Source organism: Sarcophilus harrisii, chromosome 3, assembly GCF_902635505.1.
Source record: "Sarcophilus harrisii chromosome 3, mSarHar1.11, whole genome shotgun sequence".
NCBI classification, from domain to species: Eukaryota; Metazoa; Chordata; class Mammalia; order Dasyuromorphia; family Dasyuridae; genus Sarcophilus; species Sarcophilus harrisii.
The window spans coordinates 10,437,896-10,461,137 of NC_045428.1; the positions used below are offsets into that span (position 1 = coordinate 10,437,896).

Here is a 23,242-nt window from a genome sequence, read left to right on the forward strand (position 1 = left end):
TAGGGATGATGACGATGATGACAACGATGATGATGATGATGATGATGATGATAATGATTGTGGTGATGGTGATGGTGATACTGATAATAATGAGGATAATGGTAATTGTGATGATAATGATAAATTACTCACATTTATATGGTGCTTACGGTTCACGAAACTCTTTATAGGTAGATTTCATTTGATCTTCCCAACAAACCTGGGAAGTAGCTGTTATTATTATCCTCATTTTTCTGATAGGGAAACTGAGGCAGGCAGAGGTTAGGTGACTTGTGTCATATAGCTAGTAAGCGTCTAAGCCTGGATTTGAACTCAGGTTTTCCTGTCTCCAGATCCAGTGCTCTAGCCAGTGCACCGCCCAGTTGGCTCTACAAGAGCTATAGATATTATAACACCCCCTCCCAACTTACAGATGAGGAAACTAAGGCTCAGAGATATGAAATGACAAATAAATGCTTGTTGATTGAGTATACCCAAAGTTGCATAATCAGCCAATAAGCATTTATTAAGCACCTACTGTGTTCCTAGAGTTGTGTTAGGCACTGAGTTTATACCTGGATAAAAATGAGCCAGTCCCTGTTCCAAGAAGGTTCCATTCTATCTATTACCCATTATGGGGTATATACAAGACACTGACCAAATTGAATTAAGTCAGAGAGGAAGTCACTAGAGCCTGGAGTGACCAGATGGTGCCTCCTTTCAAAGGAGACCCTTGAGCTGAGGAAGGGTCAAAGATCTGAACCATCAGCTCTCCAGAGTTCAAGTGCATCCACTTTCTGCTCCCCTGGGGAAGCCTCTCCAAGGAGCAGCCTTGAGATGTAAGTGGGGGCAGTTCCTGAAGGCTCCCACAGCCCAGGCTGCATCCTGAAGCCCCTGACTCTTGTGTTCTGGGGACACAATCGTTCTTGGGTATCCGCTGACAGTCACAAATAAATAACCAATACAAGGCACAAAGAGTTAATTCACATTTTCTACAGTGCTCAGCTTTCTCTTAAAGGAAGGAAATCTCACTCTTGCTACTTTTGCCTTAGCCAAATGACCTAAGACTTAACTCAATGTGCCTCAGTTTGCCCATCTGTAAAATGAGCCTAAGGATTACCTGCCATATCTCAGTCCCAGAATGTGATGTCAATTCATAGAGAAACATACAGGATGCACTTTGTAAAGAGAAGGGTGATCTGACAACTTGGAAAATACTCTTTTTTTTAAGGTTGAAAAAACAAGGCATTATCTCCTCCTACGTGAAAAGTTGGAGACCACTCAGAGATCTGGCCTGGAGACCTTGTCCCCCTGCTCCAGCGAGGACTCCGAGTCCCACAGCGCTTCCTGCGTTTCCTCTCCACTCTCGGACGGCACCTCGGAGACTCGCGCCACAACCCTGGACATTCCCAGTGAGCGGCAGAAGGAGCTGGCAGCCAAGGTACCGTGAGCCCATCTTTGCTCCCAGGCTTGAAGCCGTTTCCAAGCTTTCCTTTACTTTCCAGACTGCCAGAGGCAAGGGTACTTAATCGTGCCCCTGAAAGAAGCCCCTCTTGCCCCTGCAACCATCTGACTGAAGGGAAGGAAGCACCAACAGTGAAATTGAGGAATAGGAAGGTCACCTTCTGTACTTCGTTCCGTGTTAGAAATGGAAACGTTTAATCTTAAGAACAGGAAGCTCCCTTAGAAGACATCTTGTCCGGCCTGTAACTAGTCTCCATGTCGCCACCAGGCAGATGCCCATTTGAGCTCCTTCCTCCTCCGGCCAGACAAGAACACTTTTTTCCATTGTCTTCACTGTCTCCCCACCCAAGACCAAAGCTTCCCCTTGTAACTCCTGCTCTTCTTCAATCCAGCTTACTGTCTGGTTATATCCTAACCCTCAGCTCAGCTTCAGTACTTTTTTGTGGGGTCATAGGGTTGAGAGCTGGATGGGACCTTAGAGCCTGAGCCTCGAGCCCGGCCGTTCCAACATACAAAGGGAGAAACGAAGGCCCAGAGAGGGCGGTGCATGGTTCTCTTGTGCTGACTCTGTCCCCTCTGAAGCCATATCCTCCACTCCCTGGTGTGTAGAACAGCACCCACTGTCTCCTGGGTAAACCCCAGCTCCTCCTGGGATATGGCATCCAGACTCCCATCCTCCCTCTGTCTCCATTTGGTTATCCTCTGTTTATAGACTCCTTAGTGGAAAAGGCCCTGAGAGAACCTCTAACTGATCGATTCCAACCTGTATTTGGGGTGGGGTGGGGCAGAGAAAACAGAGACTTCTGGCTAGGAAACTGAGCAAGGAATTTGACCAAGGAAATCTTCCCCAGAGGAAGTGAAGTGTCACCAAGTGACCAGGGGAGACCTGATGTTCCAGGTCTCACCTCACATCCAAACCAAATTCCCTGTTCGGTGATTCCATGACCTAAGTTCCCCACTCTGCATAAACTCTACCTTGGACCAGCACCTTCTTCTAGGAGGACCAGTCATTTACTGGACTTTCTCTTTCCTTCCTTTCCAGTGCCTCCGCCTCCTCACGCACACCTTCAACAGAGAGTACACCCACAGCCACGTCTGCGTCAGTGCCAGTGAAAGCAAGGTAAGATGGGGAGCCCCCTGTTCTACGGGTCCCTCCCAGCCCCTGGGAACCCGCGGCATCCTTTACATCCCAGGGAAACCCTTGATGCATCTCAGTGCAGCCCAGCTAAAGGTTCTCAGTATCCGAAGGGAAGCCATGGCTTCGACACAATTTTAGAAATGGAAATCCCCTTTATTTGGTGAAACTTCTGGGTCGCTTGTCATCATGGGAACAAAGACCAAGGGTCTCGGCACTTTGTCTTTATGTCATTAGGAGGACTTACATGTTATCGGGTTTGGCAATGAGGAGTAAGTCATAATAAACCAGACCCGGTGTGCCAGGAGCCAGCTCAGGGAGACAGTAAACAGGTCAGCTCCTCTTCCACACCCAAAGTGAAGCCAGGAAGCCAATTTATCCTTGGCATCATACATTCACACCTGGAGGGACTCCAGTGGAGGCACTGGAAAGGAAGGAAAAAGAAATCCCAACCTTCCCCCACAATTTACAAATGAGAGAACTGAAACTCAGAGGAGGTGGCTGACCTAAGATCTCATTGCTCAAAAAAACCAGTAATCACAGCTCTTAACAAGACACTTTCTGACACAAAGATTTCTCTAAGATACTATTCAGAAATAGGATGACGGAGAGCTATTGTCCAGATAAACTTCAAGAACAGAAGGACAGAGAGCTACTGTCCATTTAAACTCTCAGTAATGGTACACACTGACTTAACATTCACAAGAATACACACCTATTTATCACGTTCGTAAATTCTCCAATAAGTAAAAATTTCTGTGACTTCCTCACTAGAGGTCTTCCCTCTACCAGGTAAGACCCAAGTCCCTCCCTACCCCAGAAGGCGGTAGCATATGTGGTCATGGCTAAATAAGGAGCCATCATCACCAGTGACCCAACCATCAGAGGGTGTTGATACCTTCTGACTTAACCTGGTCTTTGGACAACAAAAACATACCCGTTCTAACATTGGGCTTCTGATTGGGTTTCCCAATTGGGTGGAAGCTGCTAGAACCTGGACTCCACTAACATGGTTCTTCAGAACCCAATTTGTGGGCTACAGTAAGCAAATGGAAGTGGAATTTTTCCCTTGAAAGCATTTTGGTCTCTCTCAAATCCCATCAAACCAGGAGCTGCCGATTTGAATTACGTGAGACCCCCTTAGTGAAGGGACCTGCTTCAGATAGCAATTGGTCAGAAATTGGCAAGTGCCATGAATACACTGTATAAAATACAGAAACATTCTGTAACAGTTCTCAGGGGCTTATCCATAAGTATAAGTAACAAGGGAGAAATTATTCACCACTTGCACAGCATCACACAACTAGGAAGTGTTACATGTTTGAGGCTGGATTTGAACTCAGGTCTTTGAGTTCTGCTGGGAAGGTACCATGATTATGTTTTTAAAGGCAAGAAATGAAACCTAATTCCAACAATAATTCCTAATACTTAGTATTTTCTATAACAAATTAGTTTATTGCTGCTGTTGTTCAGTCACGTCTGACAGTTCGGGTTCAGATGTGGGGTTTTTGGCAGAGACACTGGGGTGGTTCGCCGGTTCCTTCTCCACCTCATCAGTGTCCGCCTGCTGTGGGCACACATCCTGAATGTTGGGCTTGAAAGGTCATCAGCAGTCACTGGATCAGGGTTTGTGCCACACTGGAAATCCTAATCCATTGAGTTCCATGAAGACCAAAGGGCAAAGACCTGCTCCGTTCCAGCTCTGCTCCCGAGTCGTGCACTGATATTGAGAGCAGCAGGTGCTGGGGAAAGAATACATCTGTCCTTTCTTCTCCCCTGCAGCTGTCAGAGATGTCGGTGACTCTGCTGCGGGATCCTTCCATGTCCCCCCTTAGTGCAGCTACTCTTACTCCATCCTCCACCTGCCCATCCCTGGTTGAAGGGCGGTACACCGCTGCGGACCTGAGGTAAGCCAAATACTCTGCGGCCAAGCCCAGAGGGGGCATCCAAAGCAAGACATGCTCAGTGACCCAGGAAGCAGGTTCCAGATGTGTGGCTCTTCTGAGCCGGGGGCAACATCGCTGAATCCCGCTGGATCCAATGCCTAAGATTTAAAGAGGAATCTTTTCCCCTTTTTGATCCGATTTTTCTTGTGCAACGGGATAAATATGGAAATACGGTTAGAAGAATTGCATGCATTTAACCTAATACTGAATGCTTGCTCTCTGAGGGAGAGGGGTGGGGAGAAGTGAGGGAGAAAAATTTGGAACACAAGATTTTGCAAGGATCAATGGTGAAAACTATCTTTGCACGTATTTTGAAAATAAAAAGCTATTATTAAAAACAAAAAATAAAAAATTAGAATTAAAGAGGAGAAATTAAGAATTTAGGAAATAGCAAGATTTATACTCAACTCTAGAGTCCCATTCTTTGGAATGCCTCCCCCATTACCGTCATGTTATCTTGTGCCCATTTGGGATTGCCTAGGCAGTAAATTTCCAAGTCATGACTCTTCCTCATTATGTTCAATTCAATTCATTCAGCCTGCCATTATTAAGTACCTACTGTATACCAGGCACTGTGTTAGGCAGCCCTCACATAGTAAGACAAAAATGAAATAATGCTTCCTGTTAAGGAGCTTACGTTCTACTGGTGGGAACCCAGGACTAAGTATAGACACGCTCCTTTGAGGAGAAGTGAGGGAGTATTAATAACAGTGGGAATCTTGGAAGGATCTTCACAGAAGTTGCCACATGAGCTTGGAGGAAGTCTGGGATCTGGCAAGTCTGGGGTGAGCAGGGAGTGTTCCCAGTAACTTTCCTATGCTCGGTGTGATAAGCTCGGAAAGGCAATGTGAGCCCCTTTAGGAGAAGGATAGACATTCAACCTGAAACCTCACTGGGATGGGGCCTCCCAGGGGAGGAAACTCTCTCCACTAAGGCAGGTTGGTCCTTTCTCTGTAATTTATAATCATAGAGTCAATGAGATCATTAAGAGGGTCAGTCCCTTGCTAGTGTCACACGACCAGTACATATAAAGAGTCAACGAGGTCATTAAGTCAACAAGATCCTACAGCCAGTATAATAATAGCAATAACAATAATAATACTAAGACTAAACACTGTTCTCGCAATATACTTTATGTATCTCATTCCTTGTGAGTTATCCCATTTTACAGAGAAGAAAACCGAAATCTGGACAGGTTAAATGGTCCCTCCAGTCACGGAGCCACTCGGCACCTGGGTCAGAACTCTAACCCAGACCTTCCTGACTCACAGTCTGCCTGGCTCCCAAGCCAGCTCCCTGTTACTGGGCAGCCCTGCCTGCCTCTGGATGCTTTAATACTTACCAACTCTCCTGATAACCCTGTGAGGAAGTCAGGCAGATAATTTTCTCCCTGTCTTATAGATAAGAGTAAGGAACTTGCCCAGTGTTACATCACTTGTAAGGTTCAGAAGTAGGATTTGAATCCAAGGCCACCCTGACTCCAGGTCATGTAGGCTTTCTCTGGACCATGCTGCCTAATGAAATGGTTCTTGTTTTTCCTCTCAGGAACCCCCCGCCCTGCTCCCGACCGGTCAGCCCCGAACTGGAGCCAGTGCTGGAGGGAGAGCAGAAAAAATCTCCTTCTCCCGTCGGTGGGCCGGAAGCAGAGAAGGAGCCCCAGCGTTTGCTGGTACCAGACATACAAGAGATCCGGGTCAGGTATGGAGGCCTCTGGGGTGCTGAGGGCAGGCAGACGTAAAAGGGGTGGACCTGTTCTCCGCCTGTTAGGGGAGATTCCCAGCCTCCCTCATCCCAGGTGTAAGCACTGAAACCCCTGGGCAAAGAGCACAATTCCAGGGAGAGCTCTGGGAGCTGAGTCCTCCCCACATGCTTCTAGACATGCTGGATGAAGGCCGGAGAGTGTCAGATGGCTTCAGAGAGTGGTGACGTGAGAAAGTGGCAAGATCTTTTCAGAAAAAGTGACATTTCAAACAAACCTACCCAAAGAAGTCTAGTTTCTTGCACCCTCACCAGCATCTGTGGCCAGAGGAGGAGGCTTCCAAGACATGGGCCAGATTTTCAGCTCTTGCAAAGCGTCTGACCCTGCTCTGAGTGTCCTTCCTTGAGGTCCAAGCTCAATTCTTTCAGGACCTGGGCGGAGTGGAGCTCAAACTAGTCAGGAGCAGCACCACGGATAGCTCCATTCTCATTGGGATGGCTTGTGAAGGGCCTGAATCTGGAGAGGTTGAAGGTTCTAGGAAGTTGGGAACAGGTTCTCAGGGACAGGGAAGTGATGGGCGAATCTCCCCAGGCCCTCGCATCTTCCCTAACTGCCCAAGGAGCAAAGCCTTTTCCTCTCCCTTTTCCTCAGCCCCATCGTCTCCAAGAAGGGCTACCTCCACTTCCTGGAACCCAAGACGACAGGCTGGGCCAAGCGCTTTGTGGTGGTGAGGCGCCCCTATGCTTACATGTACAACAGTGACAAGGACTCCGTGGAGAGGTTCATTCTCAACCTCTCCACTGCCCAGGTGGAATACAGTGAGGACCAGCAGGCCATGCTCAAGGTAACGGGTCTGGGAGGAGTAGGGGCTGCTGGGATTGAGGGCGGGGTGGGGGACACTTCCGTAAGAGCAGAGACTGAAGCTCCCCAGCAAAGTCAGGAAGGCTCCTGGCCCGCCCTCCCCACCCATTCCAGGGAGGATGCTGCTGAGGGACTGAGCTGGAAGGAGACTCGCCTAGCCGCATCCCACTCCTTGGTGGTAAAGCCGGGCTAAGACTCGGCCTGCCTTGCTCCTTGTCAGGGTTCTTTCTTCTGCCCTGGTCCTCACCATGAGAGCAATTGTGGTGTGGAATAGCCTGGGCAGGTGGCGGGATCCCCCTTGGAGCCCTTCAAGCAGAGGCCACATGACCCCCACTTGTGGGCCAGGTTTTAGTGGAGATTCTTTCAGGAAAGGTTGGATTGAAGCCCACTGAAGGCCCTTCCAACCCTGAAGTCTGTGATTCTGTGAAGGGTCTTCTTGACCTATGGGTCCAAATCTCAGTAATTCCATGAAGGGCTTCTTGACCTATGGGTCTGAATGTCAATGATCCTATGAAGGGCCTTCTTGACTGATGGGTCCCAGTGTCAGTGATTCTGTGAAGGGCCTTCTTGATCTATGGGTCCAAATCTCAATATTTCTGTGAAGGGCCTTCTTGACTTATGAGTACAAATCTTCTTGACCTATGGGTCCAAATCTCAATGATTCCATGAAGGGCCTTCTTGACTTATGGACCTGATTTTGCTTTTAATGCACAAGGGATGGGAAAGAATATAATGACTTTGGGAACAGTATGTAGATCAATTTGGTAAGAGAAGGGGAATGAAGGGGAGACCTCTCTGAGCTCCATAAAGTCCTTCCAGGCAGCTCCAGTCCAGTCCCTCTCTCTCCCATTCTCCACTTGTTGGCCAGGACATTGTTCACTAGCAGCTGGCCCCACGGCACACTCCTGGCTTTCCCCTTATTTCCAAGTAGTTCTGTTCCTCACTCAGCCCAAGAACAACCAAGAATCACCTTTGGAGGAGAGCAGGGGATTGGGGGATTGGGAATGCACCAATGCCGAGGAAAATCTCAGAGCACACAGAATGTGCTCTGAAATAGGCCAGAACAGGCTAGGATGTTGCAGTGGGAGGTTTGGGGCTACAGAAGGGGGCAACTCCCTATTTCAGGACTACTTAACTTGGACTCTATGGATAAATGGATGGATGGATGGATAGACAGACAGAGAAACTGATAGATAGGCACAAAGAAAGAAATGGATGGGTAGATAGATAAATGGATAGAAAGAAAGATAGACAGGGAGATAGAGATGAAACATGGAGGGGGAGAAAGACAGAGAGCTGTTCCCTGCCTCAGCTGTGTCTCTAATGTGGGAGAAGGAATGCTGATAGCCGAGGCACTGAGGGGAAGGCTGGGGGCGGGCGTCCATGGAGGTGGAAGATTCGTGGCATGAGGAAGAGAACATGGTTGTTTCATAGTTATCACCTGGTCCCCAAGAGCTTCTTCCTACACACACCATCTGAGATACAGGAGACTTGGTCTCTAAGGACTTACTTCCTCAAACGCCACAGACGTCTTCTGCGTGGCCCCAGAAAGCAGAACCAGGAAGAATGAGAGGAAGGCACAAGGGGGCAAATTCAGACTGAGCCTTGCTGGCAGGACTGTCCAAGAGAGAACTGGGCCACCTCAGGAGGGAAGGAGTGGGCTGGATGGCTACTCCTGGGGCAGGACAAAGAAGGGATGTTCTGCCACAGACGGGCTAGACAAGAAGGTCTTGGGAATCTCTTTTAGCTTGAGATTCTGTAGTTCTGTGAACCCAGGGTTAATCACTCCTTCTGTGGTGCTACAGACTCTTTGGCATCCTTTGCCATCAATTGAGAAGGGTAAAGGAATGATTGGACCCAAGGGTGGAGAGGCCCTCCAGGCCATCAAATGACCCTGTTTTCAACTGCTTCTTAGTATGAGGCAATGTTCTCCTCCCTACCCACTTCTGAATCTCAGTACTAAGTATGCAGAGGGGGAGCTTAAATCAAACCATACCAATGAAAGAGGGGTCTTTGTGAGATGGGGAAAGGGCAGGAGTCAGGAGATCCATCCAAGTATAGAATGTGCTCTGAAATAGGCCAGAACAGGCTAGGATGTTGCAGTGGGAGGTTTGGGGCTACAGAAGGGGTCAACTCCCTATTTCAGGACTACTTAACTTGGACTCTATGGATAAATGGATGGATGGATGGATAGACAGAGAGAAACTGATAGATAGGCACAAAGAAAGAAATGGATGGGTAGATAGATAAATGGATAGAAAGAAAGATAGATAGACAGGGAGATAGAGATGAAACATGAAGGGGGAGAAAGACAGAGAGAAAGAGAGAGAGGTAGATAGATGGATATATAGAGAGATAGATAGAGGTAGATAGATGGATGGATGGATGGATAGAGATAGAGATATGGATAGATGGATAGAAGTAGATTGATGGATAGATAGACAAACATATATAGAGAGATAGAGGTAGATAGGTAGATGGATAGATAGATGTAAATAGATGACAAAGATAGATGATAGAAAGAGGTTGATAAATAGATAAGGAAAGACAGATCAAAAGATAGAGAGATGGATAGATAGATGGATGTAAATAGAAAACAGTATTTCAATATAACCGGCTTCCTTTGCAGTACTTTCTATCTTATGCATTTAAAAACACTCTTCTTAGAAAGGGTCTCTGGAATTCACCCTCCTGCCAAAGAGGTCCATGACACAGAAAAGACACGCCTACTGTGTGCCTACTCTGTGTCAACCACATGCCCCTTGGCTTTGGACCACTAGTTTTCTGAAGCCTGGAGCCGGGCGTTGTGCTTGTTCCTCCAAATCTGCCTTTGTGGGGGGCCCTGTGTGCAAGGAGCCATAGAACCGCCATCATCATAGAAACGTAATGGTGACTTGGAAATTGGATCTCTGAATGTTCTTGTTATTGTGTTTTTTTTTTCACTTTGTTTGGGGATGGACGCTTGCGAAAACATCACCCTGGAAATGCTGCCCTAACCTCCTGATTCTCTTCCGTCCCAGACTCCTAATACATTTGCCGTGTGCACAGAGCACCGGGGCATCCTGCTGCAGGCAAACAGTGACAAGGACATGCATGACTGGCTGTACGCATTCAACCCTCTCTTGGCTGGAACCATAAGGTAAGGAGGGGTGTGTGTAAGTGTGTGTGTGTGGGGGGGTGTATTTTATTTTTCAAGTATAGAACACCAATAGGGAAAGAAGGAAGACAGGATCTGTAACTTGTATGAAAACTTCCTCCATCACTTGTTCAGTCATTTTCATCAGGTCTGCCTCTCTGGGATTCCATTTGGGGTTTCTTGGCAAAGATACTGGGGCAGGGCCATTCCCTTCTCCAGTTCATTTTCCAGATGAGGAAACTGAGACAAGCGGGGTGAAGTGAGTGCGTAGGGTCCCCCAGCTAGGGATGTCTAAGGCTGGATTTTGACCTCAGGAAGGCGAGGCTTGCTGACCCCAGGTGCAGCGCTCTGTGTGTGCCACGGTGCCCCTCACTGCCCCCCTCTGCCACTTCCGTACAAGTGCCCCCGGGCACTGAGCTGAATGGGCGGCTCAGGGTCACAGCTGGTGTCAGCGGCAGAACCCAAGCTTCCTGCCAGTTCAGTCTTTGATCCTTGACGTGCCCCCCAAGCTGCCTCTCCCACCACTATCTAAGAGAATTGTCCCAGCGTTACTAGTCCTGGAAGAGTTCACCAATCTCCAGTCCAGAGGCAGGCAAGGGGAAACAAGACTGGCTAGAAACTCTTGCCCGGCAAATTACTGTTGGGCTGCCCTTCAGGTGTGGCCTGAACTTTCCGAGGTGGAAGTCCCAGGATTCCCTGCTCCTGAGAGACGGCTAGGGAAATGCCGGGATGAGAATGTGTAGAATCGACTAGATGAAGGAATTGTTAAATGTACAGTTGCCAGACACGGGCTAAAGACCGAGGAAAGATACTTCCTTTTTACAAAGAGATTTCACTCTCAAGGTGTGAGACAATACAGGACAGGAAGCTAGAAGGCAACAGGGAGAGCCTGCAGATAAAAAGTGTGGGTCCGAGACCTACCCCTGGAAGGGGTCCGAGTGAGAGCTTGGCTGGGGAGGAGGGGCGTTCTGGCTCTGGGGAGTAACTCACCCATTGAAAAAGGTGGCAAATGAGGTCGGGGCCTTTATAACCTGAGACAGCCGCGGGCAGAGGAAGTGAAAAAGCGGTCTGGGCAGCGGGAGCTGAGCCCGGTTAGCACCGTGTTGGGGAACGTGCATCGGCGGGCTCTGGAGCAGACCAGCGGCCGTTGGGACGCAGACTTTCCCAGCTCTGGGGCCAGCTCTCCATCCACTCCATCCCTGCCTCATGCCTGTTTTCACAATCTACTGACTCGCTTTTCTTCTTGGCTTTTGAAACAGATCCAAACTCTCCCGAAGGAGAACAGCACAGATGAGAATCTGAGCCCAACGCCTCTACCACCGTCTCTTTGCCAACTGTGTCGGGTCCAGTAGGAGAGCCCTTCCCGACCCTCCCCCCCCCGTCCCTCCCTTAGATCTGTCTCGACGGCCCTGACCACCCACCCTTCCACCGGCCCACCGACAGTCTTCCCCTTGCCCCAGGAAACCCTTTTTCGTGGTAGCCGCTCAGCTGCCCATCTGGCCTGACCGCCTCGGGCGCACACCATCTCCCACTCTCTCCTTCGTCGGGTGGCCCCTCCGTCCCCAGTCTATACTGCTCGTCAACAGAAGCTAGCATTCTTTTACTCCCATCTGAGCAAGCTCTTGGGGAAAAGAGCTGGAGCATGTTCAAAGGGTCCGAGGTCACATGTCAGGCGTTTCTGCTGCCAATCAGAATTTCTTTTAAAGGATAGATAGATCCATTATTAAAATACCCTCAATTGGCAAGTTTTAAGATTCGGCTGCCCCATAAGCCCTGGTTATATTTAGGAACCACTTCTTTCTAGCGCCTTCCCCAAGGGCCATTGATTTGGGTTGATTTCAGTTGTCATTTCTTGATCTATGGTGCTCCAGAAAACTGGGCAGAGGTCCTCACTGAGGCAGGTCAGAGAGGGAGTTCTGGAAAATGAACAGCCATCAGAGCATCATTTTTGCCCCTTTCAAAACTCCCATGACCCCGTAGAGTTTCGGGGCATTCTCGGTTGTAGGCAGACCTGGAGCTGACTGGGGCACGTCAGCAGGTCAGCCGGCTATTGGACATTCACTCCCCCTCTCTAGGACCTTTCCCTTCTCCCTCTCCCCAGAACCTAACCCAAAGTGCAGAGGAGGCTATTTCTGGCTGCACCCCTGGCCCCCTGAGCCCCCGTGCTCAGCACACAGACTTCCACACATCCCTGTCCCTGAGTCACCGGTCGGAGACAAAGCACTTTTTCAAACGGTTTTGCCTTTCCCTCCTATGTGGGTTTATGTGTGTGCACTGCATGACTGGTTCGGGGGGAAGTGAACCCCTTTGCTCGCTTTCCGAAGCCCGACCGCGTATTGGATGAGAGTTGTTCCTCAGCTGGGAAGTATGAATCCCATCCTTTTCATCACGATTTCTGCCCCATGAGGTATGACCAGATAGATAGTGTGCCTTGCACACAGTAGCTGCTCAATAAATGTTTGTGGATTGACATTTCTAAGTCTGCAGCTATAATGCCAGAGAAAGGGAATGAACTAGGATATGGAAAGAGTGAGGCAGCCAGTTTATAAAGGAATACCCAAGAGGCACTAGCACAGAAAAGGCCCAGGTGCTCTGTCTGGGCTCCCCTACCTATGAGGTTCGATACCCATGCGATGTTATTGGGAAGAGTCAATCCTTGACCATTCTCTCCACCCACCCACCCACCCATGTGGACCTTAGAGACCCTCCTATAGAGGCAAGTGCAAAGAAACAGCGGAGAAGGGCCCGGCAATGCACCGGATAGTGGAATCCTGGGGAGCCAATGCCCACCCTTTCTGTGAGTCTGCTCTTTGTTGACCGGTAGGATTCTAATCCGAACTGCTGGGCATGAGGTCATTTGGATGGTTGAGAACTAGGAAGGCCACTAGGGAACAGATACTATAATCAGGGTAGAGGCGCAAGGACCCTTCCAGAATCTCGGACTAAATCAGCAAGTCCCCCTCAGCCCAAGAAGTCCTCGTTGTGGTCTTGAAGCCCAGGGCTCGATCTCGCTACCTATTTTGGACAGGGTTTGATCCTTCCCCCATGTGGTGAGAAGGCTGTGTGAATTCAATGAGAGGATGACTGGTTGATGAGCAAGAGTGGGTTGGGGGTAGGATGGTGTCGGGTTTGCCAGAGATTGATTTTTATTTTTATATGTGAAAAGAGTTTCTTTTTGTCCTGGGCCCCAAATAACACGAATTTTAATCCCTTGCTCCTGCGAATCCCCAGCTAGTTTATCTGGTCCAAAGAGTCCGGCTAACCAAAGAAGCCCAGAATTCCGTGGCTAGCCAAACCACGTTCCCAAGACGAGAAGTTCCCTCATAAGCATAGTTTTCTTATCGGTAACGCCCTTGAAGTTTGGGGTCTGCCCAGTTGACTGTCATGTTTCCAACTTTTTGGTGAAATTAAGATGAATGTTTTTAGACTGTTGTTTGCAGCTGCCGTTGGTATGTTCCCAGTCGTGGGAGTTTTAACTAGACCTCTCCACTCATCCCCTTTCAGAGCAGCAACTGTCCAGAGAGGTAGCTCTATGGCCCTTATCTGAGTAACCACAGGACTCTACCAGATCACAGCCCACCCTCATTTGCACTCCCTGGCTACCCTTGCTTTTCACCGTCCCTTTCTCATCCCCTTGGTGGTAGTGGGGATGTTATGAATCCCAAACAGCTATCTATGCATTTTCCTTTGGATAAGGGAGAGGATGGGCTTGTGAAAACCTAGAAAGCCAACCTCCAGAAACTTCAGCGGGCCCCCAAAGCTCCAGACTCCCTCTCCTCGGCCACCCCTCTACCATATTTGTTCGTCCCAGGGCCAAGATTTCAGAGTCGTGCTCAGCTTCGCCCCATTTCTCACAACAGCGGGATATTGTGATATCTCAAAGATCCCACTCTCTAGTGGATGGTTTCCTGCTCTTCTCCTTTCCTTTCTGATTGTTCTTAGGACAACTGTTCAGACCAGAGCATCCTTCTGTTTCGGTGGGACTTGGTTCTGTCCCACAGGCCCTCAGTCATGTTTCCCAACTCGCTGGCACTGATTTTTCCTCCTGGTCTTCTCCAACCACATCCATTTTTGTCCTATCATGGTCACTGTCCATCGTCAAATCTACATTACAAGTTGATGGCCATTTAAACCACCCACCTTCTAAGCAGAGTCAAGTAAAAGGTGTCCTTTGTTCTTTTACAAGAAGCTATAAGATTGGGTTTTTTGTTCTACCTCCAAAAATACATAGGACACCCCTTGGCCTTCTAGCATGATATGATCAAGGGAAGATTCTATTTAGACTTTCCCTTTGAAAAGTTATTTCAATCCCCCCATCTTTCCTAAGATATACAGGAGAGAGCAGCCAAATCCTTTCAGGATGCTGAATTTTGAGCAAATGTCAGCCCCTAAAAATATGATTTGAGGCTCAAATTATGACAGGGACCTTCATGTATTTCATGACAGCCTGATGACTGGAGTAGAAAATATAACACGCACACACAAAGCCCTGTGAAACCCCAGTGTCTAAAAATTACAAAGAGCCGGAAACTTCTCCCTAGCTAGCCCAGGCTGCGTTTCAGACCACCTTGATGACACTGCTAGAGCTCAGTTCTTCCTTTGGAAGTCCAGATTTCTTCAACCTGAATTGGAACCAAGGGTCTTTTGGAAAATGTTTTGCATTTTCCTCCCTTCAAATCTAATTAAAAGATTTCCCCCTAGTGAAGTTATAAGTAAGCTTTTCTGACTTGGTAGAAAGACCTAAAAGATCTTTTTCTGCAAGTGCCTATTGTTGTTTTTCGATCTATACCAGGAAAAGTAAGAAAGGATGTCTAAAGTTGATGTAAGCATTGAGTCCTCCAAGAGTTCCAGCTTTCTAGGGAGGAAGGGTACTCCCTTAGGGCAAGGTGACAGCCATCAAAGCTGTTCAGGGCCATGTTGTCAGGTCAGCCATCCTGAAGAACATGGTCTGGGAATGATCTTCTTCCTCCCTTCCAAGTGATAAACACACCTGTGCCTGAGGCCAGCCAACCTGCAGAGCACACTGTTTGTTATTTGGGGGGAGGGATAATTGAGGGGGAAACAAGCTGAGGGGGACCAGAAAAAAAATGCAATAAACTTTTTTGAGATTTAATGTGAATTTTCCTACAAAACATCAAAAAGATCTGAAATCCAGCAATTAGGTAGATTCCCGACTTATACGACAGCTGCCTCTGTGGTCTGATCCCAGCCTGGGAATAACTAGGATTCTGAAACTCATTTGCCTTTGGGTATCCCGCAACATTTCTCCCCAGCAGCAGAATCACAATCCTGCTACTATTATTGTTAGGGTCCGGGAATCAAATTTCCAGGTAGATTTTTTTCTTTAGATAGTTGCAAAGAAATCCTAGCTATTGTTGAAGAGATGAAGATGAGGAAGAATTCATAAACTGTAAACATGAGACACATGTTTTACATTGTTTTAACAAGGCTCACCATCTAGTAGCAATCTATTTACAAAGATAACGCTTCACTATCACGAAGGATTTTAAGTGAGAATTAATGATCGATTAATTCTCCAGCACCTCTCACCACATAGGGTCAAGGCAAGGCAGACCCAATTTCATGAAGTCACAGATAGACCCGATCTGGCAACGAAACAAAAAACAACAGCATGACTTTTTCTCAAAAGAGTCATAGCATTTCCTTGAGATGACCGTGACCAGGAAAAAAATCCTTGTATACAAATTGGCCATGACTTTAGACCAGACTGAGACCAAATAGGAATCTATGGGAGATAAACTATAGAAAACGCTCTTTGGTGTCTTCCCACTGTTTGTTCGACTGGTCTCTATGACCGTGCATGAGATGTCTGTCAATAGCTCATTGATTCCAAGCTCTTCGTCGGAAGAGCCCATCACTGTGTAATGATGTTTTTGGTAAAGACTTAACCGCTAGAACCATCACCTGGGTGCTTACACAAAAGAGGAAATAGAATTCTGCGGGACCTACGAGTCCCGGGACACTTTAGGGGTGATGCTTTTTCAAGAGGCTCCAAGCCAAAACAAGTTGCTGAGAAGCTCTCAGAGGCCCTCCTGACCTGTCCTAACGACGGCCGTGTTGAAGGTTGGGATGCTATCGAGCCAAGAGAAAGCAACGGTCAACCAGTCTCTTGTCCTCCCGCGCTCTCTCTCGATCTGTGGACTGCCAAGCGAGGGAAGGAAACTGTCTTTCTTCAGGAGGGGTCATTTGCCGAGAGGCTTTGCTGTACAAATGAAGGGAGGTGTGGTTCCTTTGGAGTTTTTTTTTTTTCTTTTTTTGCCTGTGCTTCCATAAATTAGTTTGTCCAAATGAGTTCTTCCTGTGACGCCATCCCCCATGCGCTGGGAGACCATTTCTCTTGCTTTGTATATATGTGATTGCTGTGGGCACCACTGTATAATAACAACAATACTCAAGTAATGAGTCTAGTTTTATTGATGTCTTAAACTATGAGTGTTGAAATATAGGGTCTTAAACTGTTTGTGTACACTCAAGGCATTGTTCAGTTAAGAAATAAATGTGGCATTTATGCAAATACTGGACCTGTGGCTCTGGACTTTTTTTTGTCTGTATATTTTTTTAAGTTTTCTCGGTGCCTCTTTTTTAAAAAAACAATAATCTTTCCCCAAATTATGACACAATTTTTGTTAAACCGTCCCCTGTAACAAAGGGCAACAGTTACGTAAATCAGATTAAAAAGCGATTCTCTGCTCTGCCCACTCCATCCCACACCCTGTGACGTGTGTTCTCTTTCAACTAAGAAAATGTCCTTTCTCTGTCATCTTTTCTCCAGAAGAAGGTCTGCTACCACAATCAAGCTTAGTTGGTTTTGTGTAGATTATGGTAGTCGTTGTATATATGGATCATCCATTAAGGAGGCAGGGGGCCATCCCCAGGCATCCTGATCTCTATCTGGCCATTGGATCCAAATGGCTCCAGAAGAGAAAGTGAGGAAAGTGACCTCATACACAGCCCACACTCATTAAATCCAATTCATAAGGCTCCCATCACCTTCAGATCTCCTTTGAAAAAGAACAAACACAATGTGTGAGCAAGCATTTTAAGGGCTGATAAGATGTCAGGGACATGGTTCTAAGCCCTGGGGCATACAAAGAAAAAACCCAAATGCCTCCTGTGCTTAAGACACTGGGAGTCTCCCACCTTCTCTGGAGGGCTCCCTTCCACCACTCTTTCTGTGACAATATTCTGACATGGGGAAGCTAAGTGGATAGAGCCACAACCCTGAAGTCAGGAGGACCCGAGTTTGAATCTGGCCTCAGACACTTAACACTTCCTAGCTGTGTGACTCTGGGCACGTCACTTAAGCCCAACTGCCTCAGCTAATAATAGTAATATTCTGGCACTTGCCTGCCTTGGCTTGTTTAGCCATTCTCAAGCAGATGCCACAAGCTGCTACTTTTTTGTTTTCTTCTCAAGAATACTAGTTTTAAAGCAAAAACTGTAAGATATGAATTTGGGACTGTTAATAATATTGAAAAGTTAAAGGAGGTAAGTTCCCTGTGTGGAAAATCCTCCCTACTGCTGGCATTTATACAGCCTGCTAAGTGCTTTATGCATCACCGGAGCCTCACGCATGGGACGGCGATTAATGTCCTCAAAAACAATCAGAGACGCTTAGAGTAAGAAAAAGCAGAAAGGGATCTATTCTGATCTGGGGAGAAAGGGCATCTTCCATTGGACAAGGTGCTTGTCAGCAAAGAAGTACAAACCATAAGCTGCAAGACACAAGATTATCCCCCACCGGGCCTTTCCTCCCATTGTTTGGGGGAGTCCGGGTTTATATTCTAATTGGAAATCTGACCAGAAACAAAGAATACAAGTCAATAATAATAATAAACTCTTAATTTAAATTTCCCTAGAAAAAAGCTATCCAAGCAGATATCATCAGATAAGAGAATTTAAAGCCATAGTTGCCTTTTAAAGAAGTACTTAAATGCTAATTAAGAGGTGGTGGGAAAACAGGAGGGGACAAAAACCTACGAGTTTTAAGGCTGCATTCTCAGGCTAGGGTCATCAAAATCACCAGGCTCAGAAGTACCGAACAAGTTTTGGGGGATGTATCTCCCAGTGCGATGTGGCAGCACTGACTGTGCAAAGCAGGGCTTTCATTCTGTCCACAAGCCTTTGTCCTGGTTCCTGGTTACTAACCATTTCAGATGACCACGGCCGTGTGCTGAGCACCCAACAGACAGAAAACACAAGTTCACGATCTAATTGTAATACGAGAGAAACTGAGGCTAGACAGAGACTGGTTTTTAATCTTTTAATGTGGAGACTTTTAGGCTAGCGGAGGGATGGGACTCAGTCCAAAATCATTCCAGCCCCAAGAACTGAGGCAGGGAAGTTATATAGGATTTTAGCTAACGAGGGTTTGCAAAAGCAGATAAGGGGAGCGAGGATGCTGGGAGGAGGGATAAGCCATAATTCCAGGAAAGGATCATAACTTAATCCTGACAGGATGGGGGTCAAGATAAGATGGTCAAGGGCAGGAGACAGCAAGGGGAGGGGCAATACTCAAACAGAGGGGGAATTACCCACGATAATGCACCTGGAGTTTATGACACAATGGTACGTGAAGGTGACCAGAGCTCCAAGGTTTTTCCTGATTCGGTTCTCTCAGTCCTAATGGCAAGGAGGGGAGGGGGAGTGGCCATGATAATTTTTTTTTTTATTCAGGGCATAACGTCATGGGAGACAAGATTATACAAGGTATAAATGAAAAGCAATCTCAGAGGGATGGCATTAATCAGAAAGCAAACCTAGAAAGGCAGAATGTGCGCCTGGAACTGAAGGAAGCCAGGGGGCAGAAATGAGAAAGGGGGGCATAACAAGCATGAGAAAGTTAGCCAAATGGCACAGTTAAAGTGCCCTGTAATACACAGCAAGACAGGTGGTGGTATTCATTAGAACAGTGTTTTTCAGACACTTTCCAGTAGTGACCCGTTCTGACCCAGCTGGAGCTTTCTTGACAAAAATACTAAAGTGGTTAAGTGGTTTGCCATTTCCTTTCCCAGCTCACTTTACAAATGAGGAAACTGAGGAAAACAGGATTAAGGGACTTGCCCAGTGTCACACAGCCAGTTAAGTCTGACTCAAATATTCCTGACTTCAGGCTCAATTTTCAATCCACTGCACCATCTTGCTGCGTGTGAATAGACAGATGGGGAAGTAAAAATAAGGAGACTGCAAAAGTAGGAGAGAGAAGAGGTGTGAAGGGCTTTAAAAGCCAAACATTCAAAAGGCAGGCTGCTGACTGGCTGGGCCTGAAGGTTCCAGCTGCTGAGGGGAGGTGATAGGATCAGCCAGAACTGTAGGAAGATCCCTTTGAGGATAGTTTAGGCAGAGAAGAGGCCTGAACGGTGACCAAGTGACAAAGCCTTAGAAGTACATAAGTGGAGCCGAGGAGGTTCCGTGCTGCCCAGAGGGGAGAATCTAGCCCAGAGATGTCAGAGATGTCAAGAAGGCAGAAAGAACACATTGGGTATGAGGGTGAGGGTACGAGAGGCACAAACCAAGAACGATGCTCAGCTTTGTGAGTCTGAGACACTGGGGGGACAGTGGGGCCTTCAACAGGAAGAGGGAAGTTTGCAAGCGAGGAGGTTTGAGAACAAAGACTATGAGCTTTCTGATAAGTGGTGATATTTTTTAAAAAAAAGCAAAAACAAACTCAAAAGGCCTTTCTGTCTCATGGCAAAAGGGCTGTTGATATCAATACATTAAGGACCTGAAATTCTTGTCCCTGGTCCCAGAACGCAGACCTGCCACAGATTAGTTCATGGATGCTAGGGAGCTGGCTGAGGCGCAGGGCGAGAGATGGACCTCCTCATTAGATCGGGTGCTCCTGGAGTGGGCCTCCCGGAGGTCAGTGCCTGTTTAATGCCTTTCTTTGCATCCTTGGCACTCAGCACAGCACCTGGCCCAGACAGTATTTAATCAATGCTTGTTCAAGGACTAACTGCCCAGGGTCACAGAACAGGAAATGTCAGAACTTTTGGAAGCCCGTCTTTCTTCCTGCTTCCCTGTCCAACCAGCCGTCTCACTACCTGAAATAACTGAAAAAACAACAGTTCTTTCTCACTTGGAACTTAAACGGAAGATCGATAAGAAAAAAGTAAAAATAATGCTTAAGTAAATAGCAGCAGCACTGTACACAAGTGGTTTTTAGCATTATTTATACATCAAGGAAAGATCAAAGAACCCAAAGGCTGAACCCCCCCAAATTACAGCAACAAGCCAGTAATGATTGATCGGGACATACACGAGAGATCCCAGGAGAAAACAAAAATTCTATTGCCCCGGAAATTCGATTCAATAAGCATTTATGAAACTCCTACTGTGTGCAAAGCACTGCACTAGGTGCTGGGGATACAGACGCTCAATTTAATTTGATCGGGTGTTATGATCCATCTGCAAATTATTTTCTAGAGATTAAAACAATGAATAATAACAGTAACTAAAATTTATAGAGCGTTCTCAAGTTTGCCAAAAGTGAGGACCAAATTCCCTCTCAAATGATGGCAGCTACCATTTTAATTGAAACATCGAGGGAGAGTTGGAGTCTCACATGCCAACCGATGAATCCCCTTGATTTTATAGAAGAGGAAATTGAGGTGCACAAAAGGGAAGTGACTTGGCCAAGATGACACGGTTAGCAGGATTGGGATGATTTAAGCCTAGCTCCTCTGATCCCAAAATGAATATTCCTTCTACTGAATTATGTTAATGTGCCCTGCAATCTCGGACAAGCCAACTCATCTCTCTCAGCCTCCGCTTCCTCTTCAGTAAAATGAGTGTAACCATGGCATCTACTTGAACAGGTTATAAGGATCAAATGGGACAGTCATATGCAGGGATTCACAAACTTTAAGTGCCAGATAAATGTTAGCTATTATTCTGATTATGACTCATTATTAACATTAAGTACCTAATCATGGAGCATTAAGCAATTATCTTGATGGGGGTCACAGAACTGCTATTGTGTCTTCAACCTTCATTTTCCCAGGAAGCCTCTTGTTACAATTCAAATTATTTCCCCCCAATAAATTAGCATTTATTTTGTGTCCCTCTTCCACCCCGCTAAGCAAAAGCAGCAGCAGTTCCCATATTGGCCCCGATCGGCAAATGTGCATGTCCTCCTGTGCCTTTTGGTCAGAGGTGGAGGTCTCGCTCTGTAATCTATTGAATCCAAACCTGAGAGCTGATGTCTCAACCACAGGTTGAGGTTTCTAGTAGGATTCACACCCACCCTCTCACTTGAGCCTTACAACCCACCATGGGAGGTACTATTATTCTCATTTTACAGATGAGAAAACCAAGGCTCACGCTAAGTGTCAGAGGCAGGATAGCTGGATGGGTGGAGAGCTAAAAAGAGAAGTTACGCTGGATGGATGGAGAGATGAAGTACATGGATGGACAGATAATTTATAAAGTACTTGCCATATGCCAAGTATTTTACATATATATGTGTGTATACATATTTATACTTGTATATATGTGTGTGTTTATAGATAAACATCAACAAAATAGTGTCTGCCCTTAAGGAGTTTATATTCTAATGGGAAAGAAACATCACACATACACATAGGCAACACATGCCAGGCCTTCTGATATTTATGTTATATGTAGCCCCCAAGTCTTTCTTTCCACATCCCTGTCCTCAGAGGGCTTGCACATGTGGTAAACAAAGCATGAAAGGTGCAGGAGAGGCAAGGTGGCCTCTGGGGTAAAAGGGACAAAAGTCATCAAGACCCAGGAAGGCTTCCTGTAGGCGGTTGTCCTTGACAGGGGATCTGGAGCTATGAGGGGATACTGAGGAGTATCTCTCAGTGAGGTTCGCAGAGTGCAAGTGATTTGCCTGGAGATTTGAACCCAAGTCCTCTCTTAATTCAATGCTCTTTCATTTCAAGGGCAGATAAATTCCACAGTTTCTCCCTCCCTCCTGCTCCGTGCCATTACATTCCAGCCAAACTGGCCTCCTTGCCGTTCCCAGAACGGGACATTGTATCTCTTGCCTCCACATTCGGGCACCGATCGTTGCCCATATTTAGAAGACTCTTCTCCATTCCTTAGAAAGCTCATCTCAAATGCTGCCCCCTTCGTGGCTCTCCTGGCCAATGCCCTCTGTTATTGGAACTGTCTGTATTGATCATCATCTAGTTTTAGAACCTTCTTGAGGCTAGAGAATATCATTTTTAAGTCTATCCCTGGAATCTAATGTAGCATTTGGCATATAGTAGGTGCTTAATAAATGTGTTGATTTTTTTAATAGGAGAGTTAAAGGAAGGTATTCTAGGCACAGGAACAGTAGGAGCAGAATTATAGAGTTAGAAATGGGCAATACCAACAAAGGACGCCATGAATAATCCAGTTTTACTGAGGCAAAGAATAAAGAGAGAAGTAATTTAAGATTAAATCCTAGACTGAACTTTTAAATAAGGGGTGCTTAGCAAATGTTTGCCGTTTGATTGATTGTGGGCTTTCCTGTGCTCTGCAACAAGAAATCATTAAAAGCTTTAGAATAGGAATGATGTGACTAAGAGATCTAAGAATAATCTGGAAGCAGTGAAATAAGTTATTAGAGGGAAGAGAGGGTGGAGATGAAAAAATCTGGCTGAAGGGATCAGGGGAGAGATGATAGGGTCCACACATCACAAAGTACAGAGGCATCACATTCACAGCCCACAAAACTACTCGCCAGAGTAAAATGTGATCGGGAAATGTTTAACAAAATAGATAAAATACAGCCTGGATAATGTTAATTTGCCGTTTCCTAAGTGGATCCGGCCCTCAGGGATCCCTTTCTATCCCAGTTGGCCATCGGTGATGGACGTGATCATGGAAGGTCAAGTTGGCAGGCCTTGGGCACGGATGAGAACATTCGCTGCCGTGGAAACTGCACTTTACACTGTGCCGAGGCTGGAGCAGCCCTGTAACTGGGGGTTGATGAGGGACGTGGCCAGCCGCGGGCACACAAGGAAGTGTCAGAGGTAGGAGCTGAAGAT

At 46.8% G+C, this 23,242-nt stretch overlaps 1 protein-coding gene across 14 annotated transcripts in view; it reads left to right on the plus strand.

The window, feature by feature from the left end:
- The window catches only part of KIF1A (kinesin family member 1A), a 171,683-nt gene extending 154,921 nt beyond the window's left edge, over window positions 1–16,762 (plus strand). For all 14 annotated transcript variants that reach the window (XM_031957496.1, XM_031957497.1, XM_031957498.1 and 11 more), the window contains 7 exons: window positions 1,211–1,420; window positions 2,486–2,563; window positions 4,361–4,485; window positions 6,070–6,222; window positions 6,875–7,067; window positions 10,105–10,223; window positions 11,480–16,762. In XM_031957496.1, coding sequence (XP_031813356.1) covers window positions 1,211–1,420; window positions 2,486–2,563; window positions 4,361–4,485; window positions 6,070–6,222; window positions 6,875–7,067; window positions 10,105–10,223; window positions 11,480–11,522 — 921 coding nt within the window. In that variant the 3' untranslated portion in view covers window positions 11,523–16,762. The remainder of the gene's footprint in view (window positions 1–1,210; window positions 1,421–2,485; window positions 2,564–4,360; window positions 4,486–6,069; window positions 6,223–6,874; window positions 7,068–10,104; window positions 10,224–11,479) is intronic.
- Window positions 16,763–23,242: the final 6,480 nt, after the last annotated feature.